At 45.9% G+C, this 23,959-nt stretch overlaps 1 protein-coding gene and 1 long non-coding RNA gene across 3 annotated transcripts in view; one reads left to right on the top strand and one right to left on the bottom strand.

Annotated features, from left to right (window-relative positions):
* Positions 1–13,067, bottom strand: part of GET4 (guided entry of tail-anchored proteins factor 4) — a 161,269-nt gene extending 148,202 nt beyond the window's left edge. For both annotated transcript variants that reach the window (XM_078664921.1, XM_078664922.1), the window contains exon 1: positions 12,808–13,067. In XM_078664921.1, the coding sequence (XP_078521047.1) occupies positions 12,808–12,956 (149 nt within the window). In that variant the 5' untranslated portion in view covers positions 12,957–13,067. The remainder of the gene's footprint in view (positions 1–12,807) is intronic.
* A 238-nt stretch (positions 13,068–13,305) lies between these two features.
* Positions 13,306–23,959, top strand: part of LOC144786005 (uncharacterized) — a 90,398-nt gene continuing 79,744 nt past the window's right edge. The window contains exon 1 of the long non-coding RNA XR_013602073.1: positions 13,306–13,428. This is a non-coding gene — a long non-coding RNA (uncharacterized LOC144786005). The remainder of the gene's footprint in view (positions 13,429–23,959) is intronic.

Genomic DNA, 23,959 nt, shown 5'->3' with positions numbered 1-23,959 from the left:
CCCATACTGTAAATGCTTAGGCGATGGGTTGTACAGGCGTCTTGGGGTTTCAGGCATGTAGTGATGAGACCACGTATATTTGGATTGCGGAGTATACACCCCTCCCTTTTTAAAGATGTTCTTTATAGCTGCTCCTTGTGAATATCAGCTCGTGAGGGTAATTACAGCAATAGACCAACAGTAGACAGGCAGGTAAACACAAGTAGGTAAGCACCTAATACGCTGCGGGGTCCCCAACTCGAAACAGCAAACCCTTGCTCTCTATCCAGTGCCGCACGTGGCTTCACTTCACTCAACTTCCTGCATGCGGGAAGTTTATGCGTTTCGCGGCAGGGTGGTCCGGCTGCGATGTACCATTCAGGCTGCCTTCATAGAGATAGAGGAATTAGAGAGTCTGTGGTTGTACGACCCGTTTTACACACAGTCAATCAATGTGCCGCAGTGTGGGGGGGGAGGACGTGTAAAAGTCATCAAATGCACACGTGCACTGTGTTTTCCAAGAACGCCCGTAAACACTATGATGTTATGAGGGCAGTACACTATGTCGCTGAGCCCCACGATCAGCCGTCATTTTGTTGGAGCGCTTTGGGTTTTCAGATGCCGCGCTGTTGTGTGCCGGTGTTTTCGCGCTTTTTTCGCGCCTTTTTCTGGAGTCTTAGGCTCCCGCTGCTGTCCCGGTGAGCGGACTTGGCGCCCTGGTTCAGTCGCGCTGTCGTTTTATACTTTAACAGAGTTTTTGGCAGAGTTTTTTGGCATCCATATTGATCTCTCAGCTATCTCAGGCATCGTTCCAATTTGCGCCGTTTCAGCTCAGACCTTCAAGCCCCGTCATACATCGCCTAGGCATTGTGGGCGCTGACAGACTTGGGATTAGTGAAAGTGTTCAATTACTAAAGCGCTAAATTCAATGTAAAGCGCATGGTGGGCGGAGTGATTGTGGAGTTCAGATCCTCGTGGGCACAACCAGAGGCATCACTGCATTAGAGCCCGGGATGGCTCGAGCGCGATAGCAGACATGCTGGGAAGCCGCCATTTTAGTTAATTAGACCCTACGCTGCATTTTCACGAGCTGCACGTTTGCCAGCAGCATGTTATCAGCAGCATACTCCTGTGAGGTTCTTCTACTCACGATTCCGTTGCTGCAGCTTGCATTTCAATGCGGGCGGGCGCTCCCAGTCAGTGATTCATGATGAGACCGGGGCTCCGGGAGACCGCGTGAATGTGTCCGGAGGCGGGCTCCGGCATGAAACGCACTTCCTCCGGTCAGGGGAAAACGGTCCGTTTAATCCCGTTTCCCTCGACGGATCAAGCTCAAACTTCTCCCATTTGTAGTTCTGGTGTTCCGACGGCCAGGCACCCGTTTTGGTCCGGGTTGGAGTCGGATCGCAGCCCTTGTATGGCAATTGCTCACAGCCGCTTGGAGGAGGACAGGATTAAGCCGCCATTTCTCCGGCGTCCAAGCCACGCCCCCCATATCATAGCATTCTACTCTCAAATACCAGAAGGCTACAAAGAAACCAAAACTCATCAGCAGGACTACTTCTAAATCTAAAATATACAAACCAACATATCTCCTGTCCGGAAGTCTCCACACTGGCTGCCAAGAGCAAGACGATACTCTTTCAAACTACTATGCATCACTCTGAGCTGTTAATGGCAAAATACCAAAATTAATTTAGGCAAAAAAAAATATATATATATATTACCAATTCAGGAACTTACGTTCCAGACTTTCACTATGATAAAATAATTCCTGCTTATAGGGAGAAAAACATTAGTGGCATTACTTATCAGAAAAAGCAGAAAAACAATGGAATTCTCTACCTGCAAAAGAATCACTGAGAATCGTTTAGAGTTCAGAAGGATAGTTAAGACCTGACCATTCCCAATGTGATCTAACAAATCATGTACACATTCTCATTTCCTGTCTATAGACAGATACCCTCCAGGACCCTCTATCAAGGAAGTACTAACTCAGCAAAATCCCTTAACAAACACACTTTAATACAGCCTTCTCAAACAAGTAGCTTGCGAGCTACTGGTTGCTCTCCAGGTATCTGCAAGTAGCCCAGACTAATAAATTAGAAGCTTTTAATTAGTTTAATTATTATATGTATACCACAATTTAAAGTATATAGTTGAGATGAAAATGTGCTTATTTTCAGAACTCAAGTTGATATTTGGAGGAAAATGGGCGAGTTTTCAAAATATATTTAAGGCCGATAATGGAGTAATTAATCACATAGCATTGGGAAAACACTTTACGTATGTTATTACCTTGGTGCCAAAGGCATTGAGCTATTGCTGTTATGTATTACCAATGTAGAGGCAGGCATTCCATATTGACAACGCTTTTATTTTATACATTACTGCTGGCAGCCGTACTTGATGAACTGAGATGGTAGAAATGTTGCATATGGTGGCCACTAATGTAATCATATCAGATGTGGTCACTATTATAACACTAATAATAATAGTAGTTTTGATGAGTTTCATTTAACATAAGTAGGTCTTATGATAGAAAAGGTTGGAGGCCCCTGCTTTAATATGAGGGAGAACCACACCTCCTTGAAACTCACTCGTGGTTCTATCTCAAACACATAATGGCATGACCACTGCACACCCCATTGACCGTCCATATCTCAGACATAACAAACCACTACCCAGACATGCTGCATAAATCAGTACAAGATAATAAAAAACAGACATAAAGTCAAACAATTTAAATAATGTCCAATAGCTCTATAAAAGGATCGTCAGTATTAATATCATCAACAGCACAAACCAGTATGGAACAACTTGTATCACCTGCCCACAGGTAATCAAATGTCAGCCTTTCTTTCTACTTTCTCAGATTGCATCCTACCTCAACATTCGAAAAAAAACCTGCATGAAGACAACGTGATTTTTCACTAGGTATTACTTTCACTCGTGCCTTTTTTGTTTGAAAAAACTCTTTAAGAACTCTCCTCTAAATGCATTTGTGCCTCTGAGTTCACCCTACTCTATCACATGCCTGCATCTGTAATCTGTAATATACTTAAGTAAACTACGCATACCCCTTCTCACAAATCAAACCGAATAACGTTCCTACAAAACCAGAACCTTTCTATCTACTCATACCCCTCCCATATAGCAAGGTTTCATTCTGTTGAACCATTACCTATCTAACCTCCTCCACCCTATTTCCTCGCCCCTCTTTTTTCACTTGCATGAATTCACTCTAATAATTACACTTAACTCCTGTTAACTTAATGCACCTCCATCTAGACAATAGGAAGGAGCACTTCAGTGTCCTTAGAGCACAAGACTAACCTAATAACCAACAAACCTACAATACAAATTAATAAATCACTCCATTACCCACTACCTTTGGGCTGCAGAGCAGCATGCAAGCTAACAAAGTGCTTTCATGCCTCGTCCGTTGTTGTAAACGCTATATAAATGCAACCACAATAGAGCTAAACAACTGCTTACTTTACATTTAGACGGCTAATCTAGCCATCAGATGACATATGTTACAGGCTGTGGGCGGAAATGTCCCCAGCGTAGTGCCCCTGTCATGCCTGACCAACTGGTAGGACCCTGTACGTGAGTACTGAAGCCAGTGAGATTCATTTTGGATGTGTCTACTTTGACATAGCACAAGATGGAGTATGAGGTCAGCTTACCCAGACATGTCTGCATTCTGGTGGCTGACGATCCAGACACTGAAGTGTGGAGCATGAAAACAAGACCACCTTTAAAAATTCTTTTACGAATGTTGTCATCAAGGCTACTGATTAGCTCTTCCTGAGCTTTGCAAGATTATTAATGGTGGTGGTGAAGGGTGCGACTGAGGTCTGTTGTGAAAGGTGAGGGCGTTTCGAAGCCAATGACAAGGTGCAGAAATTTCACACTTCATTGTCCACATTTTGTGGGTGCTCTCGCTTGGAGATTGCTCAAGTGCTACCTACTGTGAGACTTGTCACTTCACACAAAGGCTGTGAATGGAGAGCAGCCTGAGGAGGACATTTGGAAAGAGAACCATCTTGTAGTATTGTGTTGTAACCAAAGCGTTCCAAAGAATTTGGAACGCTTAGATGAACGGCATCTGGAAACCGGACGAAGAGGTTTGGTTGTGTCTGAGAATGGCAGCTCCGTTAGGAATAAACTTCCTTTAACACATACCTGTGAAGTTGTTATTACTGCGGAGAGAATATTGTCACTGGCGACGGTCTGGGGGAGCTGCGAAAGAACCCACCTCGGTTACAGCGTACTCTCTAATTCGGCGGATGCTGATCACAGCTCAAGGAGTCTTCAGAGTCTTCCCCAAAGATAAGTCCCATTATTGATACTACACGGTGTGACTGTCTCGGAGTTCGTTGTGCGGAGCATTAACTTTGGCTATGATTGTGCTGCAGTGGGACTGTCCTTCGGGGGTCACTTGATGCCGTTTTGCAGACCAGGCTTAGAGCACTTTAGCAGCCTGTGTGTGTCACCTGTCAAGCTCTTGACGTTCAGCGTGAGCACGTTCAGGAGCCATTTTAGATCAGGATGTGAGCACGTTGAGAGCCCATTTTATTGGGATACGGTCAGCATTTGTGGGAATTAAAGTGGGTCAAATCCGGTTATTGGTTCAACACGTGATTCTAGCATCGTGTCTACAGGTTGAAGCAGTGGCAGGCACACCTTTGTTTGCATCTCATATGGACCGTGTTTTATCGATGACCGTTGTTCTAGATATTATATTGTGTAAGTATTTTATATTCTGTATCTTAATTTTGATAACCATGGAAAAAAAATGTTGCTTTGTATTATAGGTGGGAAATAATGGAGCACTGTGCTGAAAGCAGCGCGTACCATAGTATTTGGAACACTTTGGTGAATGACAGTTGGAGACCGAACGAAGCGGCTTGGCAGTGTTTGACCATGGCAGCTCCGTTAGGAATAAACTTCCTTTCTACACATACTTGTGAAGTTGTCATTACTGCAGAGAGAATACAACATCTCAAACCGGTAATCACAAAAACAAACATTTTCTTCTGTACTACGTTGCGTCCCTTTGTTTAAATCGGCAGTGTTGTCTCTGCTTTGTATACCGTTTTCATCATCGCTGTGACACGTACAATTGCAAATGCCAATGAAGATAAACTTTTTTAAATACTTTATTTTCTAAAACGACAAGCACAGAGATGGGTGTTGAAGTTAGAAGGCCTGCTGACTGACTTAAGTTCTGAGCTCGTGCTCCCCATATTTCCCTCCGGAGAAGCCCGCTATTGCTTACCCTTGGTACCCTGGCATGGCATGCAAAATGACAAGATCCACAAGAGACACTGCTCAGTAATAAGCGACTGCCTCAGAACCCAGTGTAAATCCCTACTTATAGAGATAGTACTTCAATGGCATGTAGTCCCTTAAAAAAAACGTAAAGCAGGCAATAATTAACTAAGACCTAGCCAGTTATATAAAACTATGTAAATACTTAAAATAATTCAGCTAGCTAGTACCCAGGACAAACACTACCATTGCTGGACCTAGTCAACATACCGATCACTGCTAGAATCTGGATGATCAGAGAGAAAATTAAGGTCAACTCGACTGCAAGCGATATTTTCTTCCTACTTTGGTTGCTTGGGAACCTTATCCATCTCATTCCCCTGACTCTCACAGGACTTTCAGTTCTCAATATAAAATTCCAGATTGCATTATGCCCATTCTTCCCATTTGAAAATTTCCAAAAACTAGCAGAACTGTACGCGGCAAGAAAAGCGTGTGTCAGGGTGACCTTAAACTTAAAGAAATATTACCAGATTTCTGCAGGCAGAAAAAACTCCACTGGTTATGGGTAGAAGACCTATTCTACCTCGAAGGCTTATGGATTCTTCAACACAGTCTAAACAGTGAAGTCCCCATATGAACACATCGTGAAATGTGTTCCACACTTTACCTCGCCTACTAATGAGTCTGCAGCAATTTATAATGGCTAAACAGAAAGACAAAATATGCAAAATGCTATTAGAGTTTAACTAAATTCATCTGTGGATTTACAACTGGTTCTCTACCTTTTTAGAGGATTGTGGTGCCCTACTGGCTGACAGAAATACCCTTTGAACTCCCAAAAGGGGGCCCAGGTACCAAAGCAAATCAGAAAACTTGGCATCCTCATCAGGGGTATGAAGCCCTATACAAATTTGACAGTTAAATACTTTGTCATTTAAGCACTGCACAATTACACAGGTGTGTGCGATCGCACAGAAAAGCAAAATCACATAATACATACTAATTCTAAGAAATCTAAACTGTTTCACTGAATTTTCAGATGCCGTAACTTCAGTGACCATAGAAGAAACCCAGCAATGACCACAGTAGGGACAACAACAGCTACCAGCCAGGCAGAGACAAGAGTTGACTACAGCTGAAACCACAGCAGGGAAAAGAACAGGAGCAGCAGAAGCAAGAATGATAAGATTTGATATCAAATGCAACAGCCAGCAAGGGAAAACGTGGTCACGACAATTATAAGCACTCAGAAAAGTCAAGAAAGTGATGTGTGGAATGCTTAACTTAATCTCAGCCACAGGCTGTACTCATTGAATTCATTTCAGCCTCTCTGTGCTGCATTCCAACCCATTGCTACTGCGCCGCTATAGACCAGAACCAACCATTTGAAAATCAGCCAGTCGTGCTCAAACGGTAACAGCCTTACCCCAACTTTTAAGCCAGGTCCCCTCTAGATGGGAAACAAGTAGCGCCAATTTCATATTGATCGGCCTCAACACTGAGATAGTGCTGGTCAGTCCAATTTCACAGCAACCAAGGAATATATATTCTTTGCATTCAGAAACAATCACGCATTGGTGAGGCCTAACACTAATGTCCAAATGTATGTAAACACAGGCAGAAACTATTTGTGCCTCTTACGTTTGCGCCATGTTTTTTAATTGAAATTTACAATGACATGTGACACGGCACAATTACTCTGTTTGCAAGCCTGTCTTTATATGCATTTGCACATTAAAGCCAGACCAAATGGCTACGATAAAACATGTTGACATTGCATTAACTGAAGTAAATAGCTTTCATAAAACACTATGCATAACTAAAAACCGGATTTTCTTCCAGCATGGAAAAAAAAAAAAAGACAACTCCACGAGTAAAAATCACAGCAGTCAGAACAAGTAAGGGGCCCAAAAAACATATGGAGGTGAAAACAAATATCAAAGCTAAACAAGCAATGGCAAAACCATTAGGTCTCGTCTAGGGGTGAGCCATTACCGTTCTTATTCCGGTGGGAGTGGTGAATGGGAAGCTGGGTAAATTGGTGGAGAGCAAAATTGTAAACTATTTTTTTTTTTTTATTAAAAAGGCTATCAAGAGACCAGCGCTGGCTGAATCATGGCGCTTTTTGTCTGTTGGGAGAGGGGAGAATAACTGAACAGAGCGGTATGGGGAGAAAAAGAAACAGTGAAGAGGCAGCTGGAGGTTAGGTGAAACAGAGTGCGTGAGGGATAGACGAAAGAGGTACAATGCGGGTGGGGTATAAGAAACTGAAATGGTGGTGGATGGGAGGAGAACATCAGGGGCTTCCTCTATTATCTGTGCTTCAGGTATTTCACAAGACCACCCAGTTGTGAACAAATGAAAGCAGGCAAATTCACAGGCTGTAAGAAAGTGTCTGTCTTCTTAGAAAACCTTGGGCCGTGGGACATACGTGAATTAATTTGATAAAAGGAATTAACCATAGGATTTAGAACCTCACTTCTTGGTTATTGGTGTAGTACACACAGTGCAACTGTTGAACAGCTCCACCATGTGTGCCCTGTCATGTACCCTCCTTCCACCAACACATGTGACCTGTTGTTACCCTTCCTGCACCACGATTGCCGTCTCGTGTACTGTGCCTGGTCGCTTGAAACTTTGACAGTGAAAAGAATGGAGGGGCAGATTTGAAAAACTCCTGCTACAGATTTATAGTAGAGAAATTAGGCGCTGCTTTTTTTTACAAATCTAGAAAAACTGAAACTTTTCCCTTCTCCTGGGAGAGATGTAATTTTCTATCTTTAAATTAGCATCATGAAAAAATGCAAGAGACAACCAGCCCAAGGCTAAGCGATATTCGTGCCCTTAGGATAACAGTGGGCTCCAAGTAAAGTGCTTTGTGCAGTAAATTGCAGATGGACTAGAATGTGTTTTCAACACGAGGGTGGCTTCAAAATTCGAACACTATGTTGTCTAATGCATGCATTCGTACATTTCCAAGCTTCGTAAATGTATGAGGATGAGTCAAAAATGGTGGTAATGTCCGCTCCTAAACATAGGTGCATGTGGTATTGCAATGTCTTAAGGCATTTTTTTTTATTTTAAGGGAACAAAGGAATCTTCTCCTTGTTAACAAATAAAGGGGGCACAGCAGCAAAAAGTAAGCAAGAGTCTCCATGCCACCTAGCAAGTAGGGACAGATAAAATAGTCATTGTAGGTCGACCAGTTCTGTGTAAAGAACTTTACAGAAGCATCGTAGCCGGAATTTTATATGCAGTGATCTCTTTATCGGTGGAAATATATGATTGCTATAGTTCTCGAAACCGAAAGCTGGTTTAATGCCCCCCAGGGTGAACAGCAGTTTTTCGTGGAGCTGGTTGGAGATCCATTACCAAGAGTTACCCTTAAGCCTCTCCAGGTTTAAGGGACCCATGGTCTCCGGATTGGTCCAACATTCATAGCAACCAATGATGTTGAGGGTATTAGCAAATTTTTGAGTCATGGCATCCTGTAAGAATGGCTGCTTTCCCAAAGTGTGTGGATTGCTTTGAGAATAGATTGAGGAACTCGGCTTGTACCAAATCTGGTGCCAGTACAATAGTGGTTTTAGAGCCGCAATGGCTTTGATGTTGTTCAAGCCCAACTCAAGTCTAAGAGATGAAATTGGAGTCACAGCCCGAAGTAGCAACAGATGATTTTCTGAAGACCTGCTGACTTGCTAACACCCAAACTTTCAGCTCCATATAATGCAGCTGAACGTGCTTTGGCTTGGTAAGCTCCTAGCTCTGGCTTACTTGCTCTCCGCCCAACACTAATGCTGAAGCAAAGAACAGCATTTAACTGTTATAGCATGCTCATTTTGCTCTTTTTCCGCTGTTTCCCCCCCCCCCCCCCCCCAAGTCAAATTAGCGAAGAACCTTATCCCTAGGTAATCATAGCAGTCACCCTGTTCTAGTGGCTGGTTGTAGACTGAGCATTTTCTTCAAGCAGTCACGTTAATGGACCTTCAAGTATTTCGTTTTTGAGATATGTCTTTTAAGGTTCTTCTTAGAATAATAGGACTCAAAGCCTTTAAGGAGTTTTTGCATGTAAAGCTCAGTGAACGACAGTACAATGGCGTTGTCGGCAAACAACGGGATTGGAGTTTTATTCCCCCAATCCTAGGGACGCCCAGATTTAAGGCTAGCAAATGACTGCCAACATCATTGATAAATTAAATAATAGAGGTGCGAGCACGCACACTTGCCCGATACTCAGTTCAATGCCATAGCTTTATATGCACTCTCAACAGGAGCCAAATCTCACCACTGCGGATTCATTCTGGTGAAGCAGCCTTATGGCACGCAGAGGCTTAATGATTCTCCAGTGTGGGACAAAGAGGCCACCTGTAAACTGAGTCAAAGGCTGTTCTGAGGTCCATAAATATTAAAAAGAGAGCCCAATGTTTAATGAAGGTGTATTTCTAACAGATGGAGTATAACTTGGCTACTTGGTCGATTGCGCGTTGTGACTTGTGAAAGCCGGCTTGAAATTAAGACAAAATATTTTGGTCCGTAGACTAATCAAGTTAGAAGTAATTTGCTGTCCAAAATGGAGATTGGACGATAATTACCTGGGCCATTCCATAGACCTTTTTAGGGCAGTGAAACAATGACTGCGTCTCTCCAAGAAGCTGGGACTTTCCCATATTCCTGAACTGCATTATAGGCAGCAGTAAGAATTGGGATCCAGATGGCTGGAGTAGAATTTTGCCAGGCGCTTTCAAATATTTTTGGCTCAGAATGGAGTTACGGACTTCACTTGCCACAAATTTTAAACTCTTGATGCCCAGAGTGGTCACAAATGGCATTACAGCATCAGACAGTGCAAAATCTTTGGCAACGGTCGAATCCCCTGTTTAATCACTTGGCTACATCATGTTAGATTATATATGTTAGTAAAATGGTCAATCCAGACCTGTGCAAAAAGCCGGAGACAATATTTCTCAGGCACCTTCACAGCCCCACCCGATTATGTTCAAAAACAATTGTGTGCTACCTTGGCTTGCCTCCATACGTTTTGACCAGGTTTTAACATAAAAGTTCTGTTTTTTTTAATTTTATCATCTGCTTATATGCCTTCCTTAATGACAAAAGGCGAGATTTGCATAATAGAGGTTTTTTTTTTAGTGTAGTGCTGGTACCGGTGCAGATTTTAGTTAGAGACACTCTTGGTCAAACCAAGTAATATACATACTGCCTATAGGATCCAGCAGGCAATGCAAGAGCGGATTACTAACTGATGCTAGCTTTGATGCTGGTCTCCGGAATGTAGCAAGTTTGACTGGAGCAGTTGGATCAATTTGGTCTTGTTGCAGTATGAGGTCGTCGCGTTCTTGCTTCCAGCAATTAATCATGACAAAATTTGTTGGCAGAGCGACTAGCATGCCACGTGATGTTTTTCCTACTTGTTGACATGATTAAATTAGTTGATCTGTAGATTCTAGCCACTTCTGGCCCCAAGCCGAGCTCCTAACACACATTTAATGCAGCCATTAAAGGGTCCTTGTCACTTTCTAGCCACCTGATGATGGTCATGTCAGTGATGATATGCCGGGATTCACTGAACATAAATATGTAATCAATCAAAGTAGCTTGAACGCATGCTCTGAATGTATGACCAGGACAGTCTGATATAGTGCAACCATTCAGGGATCATAATTCGGGCCTATGTAGGAGGACGCTTAAAATTCTGCTGCGCTTGGAAGATGCTGTTTTGTGGACGTTCATATGGGGGAATGAGGGTGGGCGGGGAGAGACACCATATGGACTTTTGCTTGCGCAGCTCCACATCCAGCATCATTGAGTATGGGCTAGTATTCAAGTCACCGCAGACAAGGTGTGAGGTCTGAGATTTTTGCTACAAGGGGGAATAACATCTAGAAGCTCCACCTTTACTTTGGAGATACATCACTCCAGGTCATTGATGATAGTGCAGTAGTTCTTGATAGCATCAGGGGGACAATAGTCGTTAATATTAGTTGTACGCAGTTCACTATCTATTCTTACAAGCAGGATGTTTGAATTACCTTTGTGATGTTTTAATCTATTATAACAAGTAATTGTTGAAACCCAGATTGCTAAACCACTATTCGGCCTTGCTTTGCCTTCTCTTGTGACGGTTGTGCAGAAAGTCCAATAACCATCAAAGACCACCTCGCCGACAGACCCAGCAAAAAATGTTGTGCGCTTAAATGAAGGAAACCCAATCCAGATCATCCAATTTAGCCCTGAGCTCTGAAATATTGCAGCAGAGTAGTTGAGGTTGCCCGCTTCCCTTCCGAGCATGATCTAACTCTTATGCTCTCTGTATTTGTGATTTGGCGTTGTCCCTGTGGTTGTTGCAGTTGTGATTATGGCCCAGGTTGAAAGTATTGGAGTAGAGAAGCTTGGGGCCTTGGGTGGCTAGGTGCAAGCACAGTTGCCTTAAGTTGGATGGATCACATGGTCGCGTCGCAGGTCAATTTTCGATTTCTACAGCACAAATAGTTACTCTAAGCTAGTAGTTGTTGATAGCCAAGAGAACTATACTAGTAGGAGAGGAGCTGGATCCCCTTGCTGATCAAAGAAGCTGTATGAGGCTGCCTTAGAGGATCTTTGGCAATAAACGATGTTTTGAACACTAAAGGGTATGGCCCCGGGGCCCCTTCTACTACCAAGATCCCCCAGCATTCCAATAAGGCATTATGTGACAATATCTCTTCTGCCAAAAAAGGGTTGACCACCATGTTATAGCGGACTCATCTGCCTACCTCAGGGCCGGGTATAAAGCCAACCCTATACAGATCGTGGGAATTATTCCTCCAAGACCTGGTAATGAATTAATTAGCTTTATAAGGTTGGTTCTATTTAAAATAACTTGGGGCAAAAAAATGGAGATGAACAGAATGACTTTTCTATGCGTTAGAAGTACACACAAGTGAAACCTTACCCCAGACAAGCTACATATACGCATACTATTCAATCGGTCTCGTGTCAGAGTTAACACGCGCAACGAATCTATTTTATTCAGCAAACAAGAGAATACCTTCTAGGACACACGAGTGGTTTATAACATTGCAGGTCTGGAATAAAATTAAAATAAAAAGTCAACATACAGTTGACTTAGTGGTTTGGTGAAAAGGTCAGTGCTGTGCGACCTGTATTTCCGCTCCCATTCCCTACCAAAACTTTATATATTATATTGCACATTGCGTTAAACCCCAGCTGACAGAAGCATCTGGACACGTCTACAGTATTGTTAGGGCACGGCATTCAGTGCGTAAGTGACACTGAGCAATGCCATGACAGGTAGGCCATTGACTTAAAGGACGTGAATGCAACTGACACTTTCTATATGGGGAAAGAAACAGGCCTTCCTCAAACTGACATTCTTTCTGACCTATCAAAAAGTCACATTCACGCTAAAGCCGCAGAACAGGCCAATGCGAGTGAGGGGGCGGGCCTGCCGACAGTGAGTTGCTCCACTAAAGAGCAAAGAAAGCCCTGGAAGACCAAGCTTGGGTTGCAGGACGCCAGCTGCCTTACCTGAAGAACAGGGTGCGGTACATCTGGTGCGCTTCATAGTAGTCCCCCTTCTCCACGCTAGCACGGAGTTTGCCCTCCACGCGTTGTACGCCTCCCCGGTTCCTAGCGCTGTTCTTTGAGCCCTCCTGCTCCGCCATCATCGCGGACATTATTGGCCCGACTGTAGGCTAGCGTTGCGGGGCCGCCGTCTTGCCGGTGTACCGTAGTTTCAATCTTCCTATCGGGCTGATCTTCCCCCTCGTTTGTGCGCATGCGTATCAGTAGGCGCATGCGCAGGAAACCCTTTTTGTAAGAACAGGTATTTTCGATCTCCCCCCGTTCTGCCTTTTTTAGTGCGCATGCGTGTCATTTCACGCTTGCGCACGAAGTAATTTTTCATTCCGTTTGAAGCTCCCGCGGCAGCGTTACCACCATTGCCAGTTGTGCTCCCCAGCTGCAGTCTTTTTTAGTGCGCATGCGTGTCATTTCACGCATGCGCAGTAAGTCCTTGTTATCCATTTGAAACTCCCGGGGCAGTGATAGTGGCAGTTAACCAGCTTGTGACCGCGGCGCGTTGCTGGACGAGGACCGGACTTTCATCCCTTGAGAAGCCCAGCTAGAGGACAGGAGAGGCTGCTTCAGGTACTGCGCGTTGTGTAATTTATCGGTCATTAAGAGGCTTTGTTATAAACGCATCTAACTGTGCTCACCACTTTCTTGTCAGTGGGCCGCGTAGCTGAAGGCCCCTGGGGCTAGGCAGGCAACCCAGAAGCGGTCAAGCTCCTCCGAGTTTATTTATTTCATGCATTCTTATAAAGCGCGGACTTTACCCGAAGGTGTCAGAGTGTGTGATGGCACTCCCCTCGGCCCGGAGAGCACACATGGCAGCCTCATGGAAGGCGTCTCCGAGGGCCTCCGTGGCCCCCACGGGGCTCTCCGTGGCCGCCGCAGGGCTCTCCGTGGTTGCCGCTGTGGGGAAGGCATGTGAGGTCTAAGTGCGCAGGAGAGAGGGGCTCGTCGAGGCCTGCATGTCGCCTTTGTAGTTTTGAAAGGATCATGTGGGTGAACCAAATTATCGCAGTACCCAGGTGTGCTGTTTAATCCCTGCTATGCTCAGCTGCGGGGTCTTTTTATTCACAAATCTTACGTAGCTCTGGCCATAACGCGGCCTGGTGCGAACAGGTCAAACTGATGTCTCCCCTAGTGCTCCTTAGTACAGCCAGCCATCACGCCCACAACGCGCCAATGCTAATCCTCAACTTCCCTTGGCCTTCAAATGGATATATCACTCTTTCACCCCCTCCTTTTTATTTTAAAAATGCGCCCTAGAAAGTCAGTAATAACTAAGGCCTGTAGATAATACTCAGCCCTCCCTGGCCGTTCGAGGACGGGTGGGCAGAGCAGGACAAGGACTTGACTGTCTTTTCCTTCTTACCCAAATCAGACAAGCACATTCTCCACTTATGCGCTATCGCTGCAACCCCCCCCCCCCTTATTCCCTCTTTGTCTCGCTCCTCACTTAGTGAGAACACCGACTCTTACCCTCTATTTTTTCCATTCCTTCATTTTCCCCCCAGTGAAATGGATAAACAAAGCAACATTTTTGCTGGAAATGTCTTTCTAACGTTTTTGAATTCCAAAGTTCAGCCTCGAGATGGAGAGGGGAAAAAAGGTTCGAAATATAAATAATTAAATGAAACAAGCCAGAGTGATCGCAAAGTGGCCTGATTGGGTTTTATTCACACCCCAACACATTAGGGCCACTTTACAGAGTTTGCCAGTTACGCGCTACTGTTGTTTTCTGCTCTTTTTGTTTGAAAAGTATTGTTTTCCCCGGGTGGGTAAGTGCACTATTCATGTAGGTACTCAATACTCTGTGATGCGTGGAGTGTTAAACTTTTAATATGATGTCTACTTTTTTGCTTACTTTAGCTTATAAAATGTATACCGTTGCTCTGTTTTCAGGAATGTGGTCTTTATAAACCATACTGCTGTCATGTACTTAACTTATCAGGCAAAAATACTTATTGATTTCTGAAAAATGTAAAAGTTAAGTTTACCATGTTGTTCCTGCTTATATTTGACACGCTTTACAAAATCTTGCTTTCACTACGAGTGTTTGCTTTTTCTAGGATGTTACTTTTTTTCAGGCTGCATATTACTTTTTTCTAGTGCATAATTTGAATTGAGTCGCAACCAGGTGTTTATAGCGGGGCCCAATTGGGTTGTAGCTGAAAGAACTGCATGTTTCTCTCAGCGGGGCATTATGGTGTTCAGTAAGAGAGAGAGAGGATGTGGCACTACGGCCAGAGCTGTTCAATTTGGAACTGAGGAACCATGGTTAAGCCTTAATGACCAGACCATTCTCTGGAGGGAGCACATTTCCATACTAGAATTTAGATTGCTTCACTGGACCTTTGAAGCCCTGCTCTCCTAGCACTAGCAGGTGGACCCTAGCAGTGGAAGTGTGGGTTAAGCTTGAAGGCCTGTCCACTACATTCCATACTGAAGTTCATCTCCAGCCTTGTGGGTAATCTCACGAAGCAGCACTCCCTAGAGCAACATTGACTGTGACAGGACCATTGAGGCCAGTCCGCCCCACCCATTGGTACCGCCATTGTCATTGTTTCAGCAGTAGGAGGGCAACTCGCCAGGGATTGGCAATGCAGGATTTGCACACACACCAAACTAAATTTTCAAGCTTCACGTTTCAGACACTGGCATTCTTAACTAATTGGTTAAGCGGAGAAGCTTGGAAGAAATTATAGGTTTTCTGATTTTACATTGCTCATTCAGCCACTGGATGAGCATCGTGTGCCCTCTCATAGTTTACATCAAAGGTTAATGTTAATAATGTGTTTAATTTGTGGTGCTTTAGTTTAGTGTGGGCGACAACCAGGAGCCACATGAAAGCTTGGATTCTTTTTTTTCTCAAGGGGCCCCCATGCGGCACCAGAGCTAGGCATCTGGGCCAAGCCTTATTGGCCTGCACACTTTTTAGTTTAATCTCACATTACTTGCACTCAGCGGGAATGTGGATACTGCCAAAGAGGTAGTTGGCTTTGCTACTTGTGATGAAATTGGAAAAAGTAGGCCAGGAAATCAGATTTTATAGGCAACACTCACCTGCAACAGTCTGGTGTGTACTGGCTGCAGTAAAACTGCAGATACTGGTCCTACTACTGTGGGACTGATCACATAGACCTCCCCCTTGTAGTTATGTGGTGTTCTGATATGATTAATTGCTTCACTAATTTCTTGGTACTTGCAATGTTTGTAGATTGTCCGTCATTTTAAGCCACCTTTGTCATTGCTCTAAATTCTCCACTTTTCCTTTAGATAGTTTAGGACTCCCAGCCATTGCCACCCTTGTTTGTTTATTTATTATTTGTTCCGTGCCTGACAAATGGGATATTTGGATGCTGTTGCCATGTTTAGTGCTCCTGTACCCAGGGGGTTGGGACACAGTTCGGGACCATGCCCTGCTGGTAAACAGATGGTGCATGCATTGTTTTAAGTGGAAAACTCTGGAGAAGGGCGCCTGGTGAATAGAGACCTGGGGGAGGAGGGCTATGACTTTTCCGCCATTGGAATGTTTTTCATTTTTTTTTTTTCATAGGCTGTTCACTGCTCTAGTATTTCAGTTGCACACCGAATATTTTGAGCGGTTGAATTGCATCAATGCACTTGTCTTTCTGTCTGTGCGTTATAAAGCGTTGGAATATGTCCATTATTGTTTCCTGAGGCAAGCATGTATTCCTGAATCAGGCTGCATGATCCAGTGTGTAATAATTGTATAGCTCTTCAATCCCCGGTGGCACAGCTTCCAGGATAATGTGCTTCATGTTAAAAAACATGTAAAGTCCCAAAAGCGAGACCTATTGGCTATGCTGATGCTTGTTCACTACAGTGAACTCCACAAAGAGCTGATCACCCACCTGGAGGTCTTTGGGGCAAATCTGTATCGAGGATCCACACTTTTGGGTTCCAAGTACTGCACCAGTCAACACTTTGTTCACAGCAACATACATATATAGTTTAGTTATTGTTGAGGGATGCCTCGCAGCCAAGAGAATGTCCATCACCTCTGGAGTAAGATCAAGCATGTTCAGCTGTCGCCGCTCATTCTCTATGCATGGACATGGATTTTGCGAATGCCTGGCCTGAGAACCCAGCTCTGCTACTGCAATAGCAGGTCCTCCCGTTGACGTAGCCTCATCAGAGGACAGATACTCCAGCATTACCTTCTGTGTTCAATTTGGGTTCTCTTGGAAAATTTGAACCAGTTGGTCCTAATATTCTTGAGAACGTGAGACAGGAGTGGTATCCACAAGAAGGCATACAGGAGTCCCACAATCCACCTAAGGCGGAACGCATGTCTGAGTGACAGATGCCTTTGAAACACCATTCTGCAGAAGTGCTGACGTTGCTTGTACTTGACGGTGGCAAACAGAGCGAAGGTTATCCCCATTTGTGGAAGAGAACCTGACCTTGCTCCATGTGTTATTGCCACTCTTGATCCTCCTAGGCTCTGACTGCTGAATTAATCCGCCTAGACCTCTGACCTTCTGGTCAGAATACTGCTATTCCCCTCAGGCAGCTCCACCGTTAACTGCCTACCCCCAACGCTGCAAGAAATGTGTGTTGAGGCTTCTGTGCCTCCCGCTAGTCTCCCCTTCTGTGCCTTATTCTTTCCCAATTCTGCCCTTTAAGTTTTCATTTTTTGCTTCCCATTTCCTTGCCTTTACCGGGTTTTTTTTGTTTTTGTTTTTCTGTTCCTTTCATATTTCTCGCCTCTTCCCCATGTTTTTCTCCGCTGCGGCTCCTCCAGCATGGTCCCGCCCTCCTCCAGCATGGTCCCGCCCTCTCCCTGCTAACCCTCTATTTAATAATAATAATTTGTGGCATATATGCGCGTCCCAACCGCGGCCATCACCAGGGACCCTGGACCTCCGGCCGCCAGTGCAGCATCTACTCTGCCCTATAGGCACTCAACACAGGCCAGGACAACTGCAAGGGTTCTTAATCTATTCACACCCCCGGACCTTTTATCTGCTGCCACTGTCGCCACGCCTTCGCCTAGACCCAGGACCCACCTCCACTCACTGCCACAGTTTCACTGCACCCCAAACCCTGCAATGTATCCTCCTCAGTGTCCGTTCCCTCCACATACACATGGAGGAAATCTGGGACCTCCTCGACCGCACCTCCTACGATGTCGCCATCCTCACAGAAACCTTGATAAACGACTCCTGGAACTGGTGTTGCAATCGCCATCCCCAAAGGCTGCAACATCACTCAGAAGGACCTCCCCAGAGGAGGCATCACCATCGCTCACAAATCCAACATACGACAGAGCACCCACACAGACAGGCCCACAGACCTGATGGAACACCTTCACTTCAACATGCAGACCAACCAGACTATCACCCTTCGAGGCGCCCTCATCTATAGACCCCACGCACCTTTTTCCAACTCAATCACCAACATCATCCCGCAAGCCCTCACCTCCACGTATTACACCTTGCTGGGAGAACTCCACTCCCACCTCAACAACCTCCAAGACCCCAACTCCTCCTACCCCCTCAACATTGGACTCCAACAGATCCTACCAGAACCCACACACTCAAAACCAACATCAACCGCAAACGTCCACACCAGCTCCAACGCAGGAGTTGGAACACCAGTGACCAGCTCACTGCCTCCCTCAGAAGTTCCACTCCCACCTACACGGATGACGACCCAGCCAACGCTGCCTGAACCCTGCACAGTTAGCTCAACGACTGCGCCAACATCACCCACCCCTTCAAGAAAACTATCAACCCACAAGCCAAGAGAGCTCGCTGGTTCTCCGCCTAACTCCTAGAATTGAGAGTAACTTGCAGACGCCTCAAAAAGAGATGAACTCCAAAACCACAGCAAAATTTGACAACTTCAAAGCAGCCACTGCTGTTCGCCACAAGCTCATCAGATACACAAGGAAGAAAGCACTCCAGGACACACTCTGCACCCACGCACACAACAGCAAGGAACTCTCCGGCATCAACAGAGTTTGCCCAACCCAACAGAGAGACGACCAATACCCCCCCCCCCCCCCCCCCCCTCACCTCACCTGTACCTCTGCAGCAGACTCGGCACCTTTTTCCACCACAAGATCAAGACCATCTACACACGGAACCTATAATCACCACTCCCTACTCTACGCAGCCATCACTCAACAGCTGTACTGCCCTCTCCATCAATGACGCCCTGAAGGCTATGAAGTCAGCCAACTCCGGGGCTCCCACAGACCCTTGACTGTACCACATCTATCACAGAGCTTCCAACATCATCGCCCAGAGCTTCAATGAATCATCAACGTATCCTTCAAGACCGCCTTCTTCCCCAATGACTGGAAACACGCCAAGATCAACCCTCTCCTGAAACAACCCTCAGCAGAGCCCCGCCAACCTCAAAAACGTCAGACCGTTCTCTTTACTCCCTTACCCGGCGAAAGCCATCAAATAGTGTAAACAGGTTGCTTGCCTCCTTCATAGAAGACAACATCTTCAACTCCTCCCAATTTGGTTTCAGGAAAAACGACAGCACTGAAACCACCCTTCTTGCCGTGACAGATGACATCCGCTCCCTCCTCGACAGAGGAGAGACTGTGGCCCTCATCCTCCTGGACCTCTCCGCAGCCTTTGACACTGTATCTAACCGCACCCTGGCCCACAGACTACAAGACGCAGGAATTCGGAACAAGGTCCTTGACTGGATCTGCTTATTCCTATCCTGCAGAACGAAGCAGTTCACACTCCCACTATTCCTCTTGGATCTCACACTGACTGCCTGCGGAGTTCCCCCAAGGATCCTCCATCAACCCTGCCCTGTTTAACGTCTGCATGGCCTGCTTGCACCCATTTTCAGATCCCACAAACTCAACATTGTATCCTATGCAGACGACACCTAACTCATCCTCTCACTATCCAACGAACCCAATATCTCCAAACAACTTCCAAGAATGAATGGCAGCTGTCGCCAGGTTGATGAACCGCTGCCTACAACTCAATGGACAAAACTGAAGTACTCATCATGGACCCATACACCTGGAATGACACATGGTGGCCTCCTGCTCTTGGGACCCCCCAAACTCAATTAAAGTCTTTCAACTGGATTCCTCTCTAGCACAGGAAACAGTCACCCATGCCCTCACCAACAGCAGACACGACTACAGCAACACACTCTACGACTTGATCAACAAAAACCTCACCCACAAACTTGAACATCCACAACACCTCCACCAGACTAGTCCAACACCTACCTCGAGACTGCCACGTCACCCAACACCTGCGGACACTACATTGTCTCCCCGTTGAGAAGAGAATCTCCTTCATGCTTCTCACCCACATAAGCCTCCAACTCCAGGCCTACCTACCTGAACCACCGACTCTTGTTCCACGTACCCCAAAGATTGCTCAGCTTCCCCTTGATAGTGTCACGCATGAAGAAGAACAGAAGACATTTCCTTCTTCCTCGCTGCCAGGGCATGGAACATCCTCCCTCAACCTCCAACAGACGCAAACACTCTCCATGGTTCATGAACTAGTTCATGACCTGGCTCTTCAAATTAGGCCCCCACCCAAAATCGCCTTGATACCCTTCCAGTGAGTAGTTGCGCTTTACCAGCTCTGATTGATTTATTGGCCCTTCACTTTTTTAGGTTGATGTGGGGCTGGAACTCGGCCAGAGGCCACTTTTCTCCACCTCTCACAGACGGGCACCCCTAACCCATAAGCAACACATTCCTCACTGTCAGGTCTTTAGAGGGATGAGAAGAAGGCTCTTGCAGTGTCTTCCAAAATATCAATTTAGTATGAGATGTCCCCTTGATGTTGGGCCCACAAAGACTTCAGATCTTTTTCCATAGCCCCATTTGCCACTTGATGTTTTGGAGGCCATCCTTTCTAGCAGCCTTAGAGTTGGTCTCAGTCCAGTACCCAGGTTTCACATTGAAGGATGCGGCTTTGAGCTTTAAACATGTAATTAAGCGTTAATGTTTACTAAAACATGCGGTTGAAATGTCTATTATATTTACCTTTGGACATCAGGTTTACCCTCCTCCAGGTAAACACTTAGTGTTCTGCTTTGTGAAGTTTGAGTGTGGCAGGCAGAAGCCACGCTAAGCAGGTGAAGTATTTTCAAAATTTACATAACCACATTTCTTGCTGCTCTGTGTCCACAGCGAGTCTGGCAAATTTCGTGTTTTGGTATTTCTCTCCGCATTTCTTTAACATGTGACAGATTTTGCTCTCCTTTGATCCCCCGCCCCCCACCCGTTATATATTAACGGTTGTACCTTTTTTAGAGTTGAGCGTGATGGGCAGAATCCACATGACAGATGTATCTTTAAAAATCATCCACCTTGATTTCTTAAACATGGTTGTTCAACTTCTTACGGCACATTTTCTCTTGTCCATTATACATTGAGTTGATGATTAGTCTCTTGCCTGTTTTACATTGTGTTGCTGCTTTGTTTCTTATAGTGTGAGGTCCGAGCGTGGCATGCAGAGGGCAGCTGTTGGAATGGCACTGTGGACCATGAGTACTATGTAGCCCATTGTACCAAATAAAGTCTATTGCTATCCACCCAGTACATGGTGACCTACTTCTATTGTTTGCCTTAAGGCCTAGGTTACTTCTCCATAACCCCCAACCCCCCCGCTCCCCCCTCCTCATTCGATTTCTCTGAATTCCATGTATGCCAAATAATGTTCACTATTCAATCACTATCACACATTGTTGGCATTCTCACCATTTTTTACTTTTCTGTGTCACATCTGCTTAAGTTTGATTATTAGTTTTAGGATCCAAGGACAACTAGGCGAGAGACAGGTGATCTTTTATTCATGTGGAAGCAACAACAGAATTGTTGATGGAGTAAGTTTTAAATGCCTGGTAGCCTGCAGTCAAATGGGTTTCCTAGAAGGGTCTTGTGCTATTACATTTACATTTGATGTTATTTGTTATTGTGTGACCGACTTTTCCCCAGATTTGCGTCCTGCCAGTATACCGTATGATTTCCCTTTAGGTCAGGGCATCTATAGCTTTTTAAGCTGCATAATTGTTGTAGACACGGCAATATAATTTCCTGCTAACCCAATCATTGACAGGGAAGGACCGAATACAATATGGCTGCCGCCTTCACACCAGTGAACGAAGCAGCTGCACAATGGCTGCTGCACCCTTTGATTTTCCCCCCTGGCGCTGCATGAGGATAGACCTTGAGACCGAGATTGAGGCGAGACACTGATTTGAGCACCTTGTTAACCCTCTGTCGGCTGGCATTTCCGGCACCAAGACTGCAAAACTTCTATCCGGGTTCGCGCTGATGGCTGTTTTGAATGGTTGCCACATGTATGACGCTTGCGGCGATCTACCTGCGACTGCCTCCCAATGCGGTGTCCTTTTTAGTTGCTTACGGTGGCACTTTCATAGTGGTGTGATGAACCCTCTTTCATGCCTCTATTGAAGGGAGGCTGTCTGGCGGCAGAAACCTAGCATTCTGCCTCTATTCACCCATCACTAATAGCACTCTCCTTCTGGGATGTTTTTGTCCCCCCCCCACCCCCCTGCTTGGGCATGCATGAGTAAAGTGCCATCCAGACCAGCACTAGAACCACGTCTCCTGGCACCCTCCTGGACTCCAGACTTCATTCGCCACCATCACTGACCTCATTGCACCTCACGGCATCTCCTCCACGGACTACATAGTCATCACAGACCTGATCTTCCACTTCGACAACACAAGCGCCCCCTCACCCCTCCCAATCCACTATTCTCCTGGAAAACCTCGCCAACATCGAACTGAAAAAGCTTGTCACCACACCTACCCACAAGGCATGACACAGCCTCAACCCCCATCTTGACAGGTGGGAACATCTGTTTCGGCCACACCACACAACCGCCATGGATGGACCACCACTGTGTACACTTCCTTATCAATAAACCCAAGAAACTGGAGCATGGTCACAGAGGAGCAGCTCAACTGCAGCCTCACCCGCGATGCCCCCACCACCAGGACCAACCCAACCTCTGAGCAAAATAACTCCTCAAATTGACCACCAACTGTGCAGACGAGCTTGCACCCCTATGTATTCCCGATAGACCGCGCCCCAGTAAGGCCACATGGATCACCATCAACCTCCAAGATGCCAGACTCGCCTGCAGACGTCTCGAGAAGAACTGGAGAAACAGCAAATCTGCGGAAGACTACCACCTTCAAGAACGCCATGACGGAATACCATCAACACATCACATCCGCCAAGAGGACCTTCATCCAGAACGAGATCCTCGCCAACTACAGCAACTCCCAAGGAACTCTTCAGCGTCCTCCAGGAATTCATCAGCGAAACCACGGACATCAGCACCTCCCAGGACCTCTGCAACATGCTTGGCTCCTACTTTCATCTGAAAATCAAGGGACTCTACGAAAACTTCAACGACCGGATGCCTGACTCCGAAACAACCCCCTCCTCCAGCAGCGCCAGCCAGCCCACCATCTCCTTCTGGACCCCTGTCACCACCAAAGACACCGCATCAAACCTGAAAAGCATTCACTCCGGAGCCACCCCGGACCCCCAGCATCTTCCACAGTCGCCATCGCTCCCGAACTACGATGCACCATCCAAGCCACCTTCAAAACCAGCATCTTCCCTGAGGACTGGAAAAGCTCAGAAGTCAGACCCCTATTAAAGAAACACTCAGCAGACCCCACGGACCTCAAGAACTAAGACACCTCTCACTCCTCCCTTTTACGGCTTAGGTCACTGAGAAGACCGGTAATGTCCAACTAACAAAATTAATTGCAGAGAACTCAATTCTTCCGCCCCCCCCCCCTCAATCCGGATTCCACAGCAACAACAGCATCAAGACCGCTCTCCTCGCATCCACAGACGACATCCGCACTCTCCTCGACCAAGGACCCACTGAAGCCTTGATCCTACTCGACCTCTCAGCAGCCTTCGACACTGTTTCCCACCACACACTCACCGCCAGACTCCACAACAACGGCATACAGGGAATGGCCCTCAACCAGCTCCGCTCCTTCCTCACTGGCAGAACCCAAACAATCAGACTACAACCCTTCCTCTCCGAATCCACAGAAATCAACTGCAGAGTACCCCAAGGATCG

The sequence above is a fragment of the Lissotriton helveticus genome, chromosome 10 (assembly GCF_964261635.1).
Source record: "Lissotriton helveticus chromosome 10, aLisHel1.1, whole genome shotgun sequence".
NCBI lineage: Eukaryota > Metazoa > Chordata > Amphibia > Caudata > Salamandridae > Lissotriton > Lissotriton helveticus.
Note: the sequence above shows the minus strand (reverse complement) of the source record. Positions and strands in the feature narration are given on the sequence as shown.